This window comes from Triticum aestivum, chromosome 1B (assembly GCF_018294505.1).
Source record: "Triticum aestivum cultivar Chinese Spring chromosome 1B, IWGSC CS RefSeq v2.1, whole genome shotgun sequence".
In the NCBI taxonomy this organism is placed as follows: Eukaryota; Viridiplantae; Streptophyta; class Magnoliopsida; order Poales; family Poaceae; genus Triticum; species Triticum aestivum.
The window spans coordinates 42,034,540-42,042,447 of record NC_057795.1 but is presented as its reverse complement, the minus strand read 5'-3'; the positions used below and the strand labels follow the sequence as shown (position 1 = coordinate 42,042,447).

Sequence of the window (7,908 nt, the reverse complement as noted above, 5' to 3'; positions counted from 1 at the left end):
AGAAAACTAAAAAAAATATAGAGTTTCAGTACTGTGCCCACAAGTAGCAGAAGCCACGCCACATCCTCTACCGGCCAGGCAGCCGCTGCTGCAACCGCCGTCGACGAGCGGAGCGGCAGCGCACCCCACCTCCCTGGGTTGAGATCCTCTGCAGTACCGTATGGTGCTGTAGTGTCAATGACATATGGGGTCAGGTCCCACATGGCAGTGACTGTACATCACCGTACAGTACTGCAGAGGATCCTAACCCCACCTCCCCTGCCCAGCCGGCCGCGGCGCCGCATTTTCTCCCCGTCCGGTACTAGCCACGCCCCATCTTCTCCCCGATCCAGCAGCAGCCACATTTCCCCATCTTCTCCCCTGTCCAGCGGCTAGCACCCACGCGTCGCCGTCCGGCCGTCCGGCCGCCGCGTCGGACCTCCTCGCCCGCATCTGCCGCCGCGAGCCGGCGCGCTCGTCCCTACCCCTCGACCTCGAGGGGTAGGCCAGCATTCCCTCCGTCCGGCCGCCGCGTCGCAGCTTCTCCCCCATCCGGCAGATGCGGCGTCGCCTCCGCTCCGTCCACGTCCGGCAGCGGCAGCCACGCCCCTGTCCCCGCGCGCACTGTTTCCCACGCATGGCGAGCGGGCGGCGGCCGTAGGGATTTGGGGGTTTCTCCGTTCGCGTGCAGCGGTGGTTGGGATTTGGGGATTTCTCCTTCCGTGCGTCTCTGCACCCTCCTCCTCCTCCTCCCCCACGCCGTGATCCAACGGCGCCACCTCTGATGGCCGAGGAGCATCCTGCAGATGCAGCACATTGGATGGCCGAGCAGCACAATGCGGCCATCATCACCAGCCCACTGCACGACGACGATCTGCTCGAGAGGATCCTGATCAGCCTCCCGGGGGCGGCGTTCCTAGCCCGCGCCGTGCCCGTCTCCGACCGCTGGTGCCGCGTCATCTCCGACGAGGGCTTCCTCAAACGCTTCCGTTTCAGCCACCCGTCGTCGCCCCTCGTCGGCGTATTCGTGGACAACAAAAACGAGCGCATCCCCCGCTTCCACACCGGCATCACCACCGCCAACCCCGGCATCGCCTCCGCGGTGCGCCGCACCGACATCTGCCTCACCCGCCTCGACGATGCTCTGCGGTGGCGCCTCCGGGACTGCCGCAATGGCCACCTCCTCCTCTCCGGATCCGACGGTTCACTGTGCATCTATGACCCGCTCTCCGAGCGGCGTGTGCCCATCGGCCCGCGCACGCATCTTGACCAGCGCTGGAAGTGCCTCGGCGACTGCTTGCTTGACGGCCTTGCCCGCCATATGGTCTCCATGGAGCAACGCGGCCAACAGACGCATGCCGAGGAGTCCTTCCGCGTCATATCCTTGCAGTGGCAGAGCAACTCCAGATTCAATGTACGAGCCGTTGAGTATAACTCCGGCACGCTTGAGTGGCGCGTCCACCCACAGACTGGGTGGACGAAGGTTCAGTTGACGAAATTGCAATTGAAGGCAATGTATGCAGCCGGCCACATATTCTGGCAAACTGATGTCGCCAGATTGCTGGTGCTAGACACGAGCTCCATGGAGTTCTCAGAGCACGGTGTCCCATGGGAGATAGTCTCTACCAGTTGGGCCATCGGAGAGCTCCGAGACGGCAAGGGCTGCCTCGTGTGCCTCCAAGGCCTCAATAGCTCGTTCGGCAAAGATGGCCTCATAGTGGAGGAACCTCTCCGCCTGGAAGTCTGGGCACTAAAGAAGGAGGAGGAGGATAAGCAAGCTAAATTTTGTTGGAAGTGCGAGAAGGGTGTCCGGGTGAGCGAGATGCTCCCGGAGGACGCTCGTGTGTACAAAGTCCACAAGGTCATCAACGGACTAGCGTTAATTGGCTGCACCAAGGGCTCCTATGCTATTGACTTGCAGACCATGACTCTGTTGTCAAAGTTTGAGTCTGGTGGAGATATTTATCCGTACCAGATGTCGTGGCCACCTGCTGTGCTGGCTGCTGCTACTAGTGTGGTATCCAGGCATTTGGGAGCCAACCTGTCTAATGAGTAAGCGTTTAACTCTCCCTACTTTCATTTGTATCAAAACATAAATTGCAGTTCAGGCTGGTGACATGTATCTTCTCTTGTACATTTATAGAGACAGTGTTCAGATTCCTAGCAAGAACATGGATGGCCGAGAAGGCACCTCTTCTGGTGGATCGGAATCTGGTAATACTCAATGTAGCTCATTTCGAAATAGGGGTGGTTTCGTACAGTCAAAATACATGATACAGAAATATATAGAGGGGATCCCATGAGTCCTTGACCCATGTTACCTGTATGTGCGCTCCTCCTCTAATTCACTCTATACATTGCAGCATCTCTCCAAAGTCAACTTCAGGTGGAATCCCCTAATGTCAGTGGATCTAGTGGTATTGAGGATGCGTCATGTGATGATGATAACCAGCGTGCATTGGCGTCTCTGGGTATTGGAGATGCAGTACACACAGATCCAACAACAGCGGCAGCCATCAATGCCGTAAATTCTCATGCCAGCGGTACCACAAAGACATACCTATTTTTGAAAAAATAAATCTACATACTTTAGATTTATTTTCCTTATAATCTCCACTTATCTGCAGAAGAAGAAACTGGTGGCTGGGCATCTGACGGAAGAACAAAGCTAACTACAACTCTTGAGAAAGTAGCACAAGGTACAATCTGATATCTGTCCCAGTTATGAACAAAAGAATTCACTAAATCCTTCAATTTCAAATTGCAATTGCACTTCCAGCAATTTGTCAGTCTCATCACCGTCGGGTCCCAACCTTGTCTCCAATGTAGGATGGAGAAAGGATAAGATGGAAGGGGGGAAATGGGGTGGATGTTCCTTATTTTATTTTATTTGTGTTGAGGCAAAGAGAACATATATTAGATGTTCCTTATGTTTGTGTTGTGCCTGAAATAGATTCAAGTATATAACATTGTTTCGTACTGCAGAAGTACACATCAGCCAGACTCCTTTGAGTTCAGAGCAGAAGTACACATCAGCCAAGCCTTTTAGGGAAGTCCATGAGCAGAAGAAACGTTTCGCACGGAGATTCACTGGGTGTCGCGAGGAGTTTTCTTCAAAGAATAAAAGGAAGATTCATGAGGGATCTAGTGCTCACGTCGAGGTAAACACAAAGCAGCCATCCCATACCACATAGTTTACCTCCTGTACCCATGCCTTTCTCTTTCAGAAGTTTATCAGACACACACCAACTGCTTGCCATTTTGTAGCTTTCCACCAATAGGATTAATTGTGTCAGCACCTCTCCTGCCGGTGGACCAGAAGCCCATGAAGAGCCCAGGCCCACACAAGTGGTGGGCCGTCGCACAAGCAACCGACCACGTAAACCGAACAAGCTAGTAAGTGGAGACGACTGGGTCATTTGATAAGGACGGTTTAAGAAGCTCACAGTGCCAGGAGGAAAGTCATCGAAGATCAATCACGGATCATAGTTTATCTAGGCTCTCAACCCTAATTAACCCCCCAATTCTTGATTCTTCTATTCCGCACAATTGTGCTTGTATAAGCTTGTAACCTGAATCCAGCGTATTTCCTGAACCCTGTCTAGTGAATTCAGTGAGTGAACTAGAGCCCAGTTAACAAAATGCCACTTCAAGGACTGCAGTACGACATTTACAACGGTGGTGTATTTGCATTCTTACATGTTTATCTTCTTTCCCTTTCAAGGATTTGTTTCTCTGCAATTTACTGCAAAACTTTTTTTTTTCATTCTCTGCAACTTTGAATTTCAGAGACATAAATGTACCAAGCATTACAAGGAACAACATGAGCAGGGGAGAAGAAAGGACATATCAACAGAGAGCCTTACACATATGTGCTGGAGACACAGCATTGCAGTCTGCACAAGTCTGAATCTTTTGTGCTTGTGCAGTATTTTTTGCACATGTTCTCTGGATACAGTTGCAGCAGTGTTAAGGGTGAGTTTTTTTTTTGTGTGTGTGTAACCTGGCATAAATTATGATGTGTAGTGGTTATGTTTAGAGTATGGCTCCAATTCTTCTTCTAGATGCAGATTCTGTTCACCGTGCTGTGTTTTTGCACAAACCACAAACTGAAGCAGATCGATGTTCAGAGTTGATATGGCCCCTTTCCTGAACAAAATTAACTTTTTTGTTGAGGGAAACTAAACCTTTATTTAAACAAAGTTCTCAGAGATTTCTTGTGTGCGGCCCCAGTTTTTTTTTTTTCAGTTTCCCATGTCCTGAAACTTCCGGAACCGCCGAGCATTTTGCATATCTCCAACAAGTTTACAAGCCTGATTAGTTTTAATTTTGGAATATGTTCGCAAGCCTGATTAGTTTAATTTTGTAGCTTTCGTCCTCTCCCACTAATCTGATAATTTGCTAGACTATTTCTTGTACTAGGTTCTGAATGCTCTCACTTTTTCACTGCCGATGTTTCAGATGTAACATGAACTGATTTCTTTTGGATCCTGTAGATTTTGCAGGCATTTCAATATCTTAAGACAGGTTAGCATCACATGTTGTTGCCTGTACTGTAGTGAAACAACATTTAATGATCTAGGCACTGCATAATTGTTATACATTCATATTGCAAGCTCCCATATCTTAGAACAGCTGCAGGATGTCAAGGACAAGGATGTGGCTCTACCACTGAAGAAGCCTAGCAGCAACCGGAGCTTGACTGGTTCGAGAAATTTGGCGCCAGTCCACGTCGAGTTGGCTACATCATAACACGGCACCGCAAAGATGTTCAGTTGACTGTTGCAGGTGTAATATGTCAGGTTCTTGGTAAGGGTGACCAGTGAAGAGTAAGTATGCATAATCTTTGGTTATGTTCGCAGCTTCTAGCCTCTGGGCCATGCACAGGTTGTATCGATCCAGTTACAGGAGTGTATGTGGTGGTCGTTTTGTATATGCTGGAATTATATGAAGTAGTATGCTGAGTTTAACACTGTAGCGTTGCTTAATTACATCAAGTTGGTATTATCATCGTGGATTGTAGCATCGATCAATGTTCAGAATTAATATGGTTCTGCTACTAGTGTTCATTGACTGTCAGCACATTGCTCTTCTGAAACACAAGTGGACGAACTGTTAAAAAGTTTCCAGTGCACCTGTGACGTAGTTTCCCCGCACATTCAGTTATCCATGTTTTGGATTTTACCACAGTATTTTATACCTCCTGGCCTTGGTTGGTCAGAGTCTCTAATTTCCTACATGTTTGCAGGTTTTGTTACAATTTAGTGAGGTAATTAATGAGAAGTGGATTATGGTTGCAGGTATGATCTATGCTTTCATGGCAAATCCCGAACCTCTTTTAAGTCATATGTTTGCACTAAGTTTTTTTAGTTTGTGTCCCAACATATTTTCCTAATTTTATCTTATTGGACAGGTGATATTTGCATAAATCCATCATTGTTCTCAATTATTATTTAAAAAATTGGCTACTCACCTTCCTATATAGTTCAAGTCCCTTAATCCGTTCCTTGTCCAAGTAGATGCTTGTAGTTGAACCACTCTGATATACAAGGATACAGTACTGAAGAGTGGTTCAACTACTCCTTGTCCAAGCAGATGCTTGTAGATGCTTGTAGTTTGAACCACTCCTTGTCCAAGCAGATGGACTCTCTGTCAGTAGTTGATTGCCTGTTCTGTAGTTGCAAGAGATCTACTTAGGCTGCATGCCCAACATGTACTTCCTCTATCCCATCTTTCCCTAATAATAATAAAGCACGGATTGACTCCGTGGGTTCACTGTCACAATACTACATGGTCTACCGGATCGCTACAAGCACGTGCTACAGTGTAAAGAGGTCAGCAGGTACATCTTCCTTTTTTCTCGAAAAGGCACAAGTGTGCATACTATATATACTAGTAGAAAAGGGGGCAATGGTCCAGGCCGGGTCAGCCCATTATTCCCGGTTCAATCCAGAACCGGGACCAATGGGGGCATTGGACCCGGTTCGTGAGCCCCGGGGGCCGGCCGGGCCACGTGGGCCATTGGTCCCGGTTCGTCTGGACCTATTGGTCCCGGTTGGTGGGACGAACCGGGACCAATGTGCCTCGCTCCTGGCCCACCATTATTGGTCCCGGTTGGAGGCTTGAACCGGGACCAAAGGCTGCCCTTTTGTCCCGGTTCGTGGTACGAACCGGGACCAATTAGTTGCCTATATATACTCCTCGCCCGCAAACAGAGCACTCCGAGTGCTCTGTTTTTCGTGGCCGGCGAGGAGAGAGCTTTGTGGTGCTCTAGCTCACCTCCTATGCACACGAGGTGTTCGATGGAATGCTCGAGCCACACTACTTAAGCTTTCTCCTCTCCAAGCTTGACCTCTAAGCTCCATTTTCCTCAATATTTGTCTAGGTTTAGCGGTCCGTCACGTCCCGTCCCCTTCTTCACCGCCGTCGATCGCTCGCGCCGATCTCGTCGCCGGCACCACCGTGGTGAGCCTCATGTTCTTATCTTCTTTCTGAAAGGAAAAACAAATTCTTACTTGTATGTTTATATAGATACTTGTATAATTTTCTTACTTTTATTATTGCATCTTATATAGTGCGATGGTTTTGGTATCCGCCCCGTCGGCCCTCGTCCTGTCTATGATTCGGATGTGGTATATATTATCTTTTCATAACTATTGGTTCATTTATTGTTTATGACAATTATGCCGACCAACGTGACATAGATTTTATTTATCTAGGAGGTTGTTGAACCGGAAATTCCAACCGACCCTATTGTCGAGAGGTTAAATTTAGTTGAAGAAGAAAACAATTTGTTGAAGGAAAAAATTAGAAAAATTGAGGAGGAGAAGATGATATTGGAGTTGCATGTTGCGGATGTCGTCGATGATCACAAGATCAAGATGGATGCAATACGCTTGAAGATTAGAAAGATTAGAAAATATGCCATTCATACCGAGGCTTGGTATCATTATGCCGTTGGATCAGTTGTTACATTGGTTGCGATTATGATCGCATTTGTTTTCGCATTGAAATGTTTTACATAGTTTCAGTGTATGGTTTAATTAATTTATGTTGTTAGATGAGAACTATGTATGTACTTTGGTTTTAATGTGATGATGAATTTCTATTAATTTGGTCACTTAATTATCTATTCATGATGTTCTGTAATGATTTTTGACACACTTAATTATATATAATGCACGCAGATGAACCGGCAATGGATGCACGGTTCAAGACACACCTCCGAGTACATTAAGGGCGTGCATGATTTTCTCGAAGTGGCTGAGGCAAACAAGCAGAATGGTTTTATGTGTTGTCCATGCCCTATATGTGGGAATACGAAGTCTTACTCTGACCGAAAAATCCTCCAGACCCACCTGCTTTACAAGGGTTTCATGCCACACTATAATGTTTGGACGAGGCACGAAGAAATAGGGGTTATGATGGAAGACGGCGAAGAAGAAGAGTACGATGACAACTATGTGCCCCCTGAATACGGTGATGCTACTGAACATCAAGAGGAACCAGACGATGTGCACGATGATGCTGCAACGGGTGAAGTTGCTGAAGATCAAGAGGAACCAGACGATGTGCCCGATGATGATGATCTCCGCCGGGTCATTGTCGATGCAAGGACGCAATGCGAAAGTCAAAAGGAGAACCTGAAGTTCGATCGCATGTTAGAGGACCATAAAAAAGGGTTGTACCCCAATTGCGAAGATGGCAACACAAAGCTCGGTACCGTACTAGAATTGCTGCAGTGGAAGGCAGAGAATGCTGTGCCTGACAAAGGATTTGAGAAACCACTGAAAATATTGAAGAAGAAGCTTCCAAAGGATAACGAATTGCCCGGCAGTACATACGCAGCAAAGAAGGTCGTATGCCCTCTAGGATTGGAGGTGCACAAGATACATGCATGCCCTAATGACTGCATCCTCTACCGCGGTG

General features: G+C 47.7%; 1 protein-coding gene across 12 annotated transcripts; it reads left to right on the top strand.

Moving 5' to 3' along the window:
• Positions 1-260: 260 nt before the first annotated feature.
• Positions 261-6,022, top strand: LOC123105620 (uncharacterized). 12 transcript variants are annotated; one of them, XR_006450959.1, is made up of 10 exons: positions 261-2,031; positions 2,123-2,193; positions 2,343-2,522; positions 2,607-2,678; positions 2,965-3,140; positions 3,247-3,375; positions 3,769-3,954; positions 4,476-4,506; positions 4,615-4,808; positions 5,228-5,279. XR_006450959.1 is itself a non-coding variant. In XM_044527741.1 (9 exons), the coding sequence occupies exons 1-9, from the start codon at positions 764-766 to the stop codon at positions 4,662-4,664; spliced, it is 2,163 nt and encodes a 720-aa protein (XP_044383676.1). In that variant the 5' UTR covers positions 261-763; the 3' UTR covers positions 4,665-6,018. The 12 variants fall into 12 exon arrangements, 5 of the variants coding, with proteins under 5 accessions (XP_044383676.1, XP_044383653.1, XP_044383667.1 ...); XR_006450945.1 differs by lacking the exon at positions 4,476-4,506 and adding an exon at positions 5,393-6,014 and having other exon boundaries at positions 4,615-5,279; XR_006450946.1 differs by lacking the exon at positions 4,476-4,506 and having other exon boundaries at positions 5,228-6,006.
• The last annotated feature ends 1,886 nt before the right edge of the window (positions 6,023-7,908 follow it).

Bases quoted from the DNA above. Each gene is read 5' to 3' on its own strand.
- LOC123105620 (XM_044527718.1), top strand. From the start codon at position 764: ATGGCCGAGGAGCATCCTGCAGATGCAGCACATTGGATGGCCGAGCAG. The intron at 3,141-3,246 runs GTAAACACAAAG...GCCATTTTGTAG, and splicing joins GATCTAGTGCTCACGTCGAG to CTTTCCACCAATAGGATTAA. The intron at 3,376-3,768 runs GTAAGTGGAGAC...TTTGAATTTCAG, and splicing joins CACGTAAACCGAACAAGCTA to AGACATAAATGTACCAAGCA.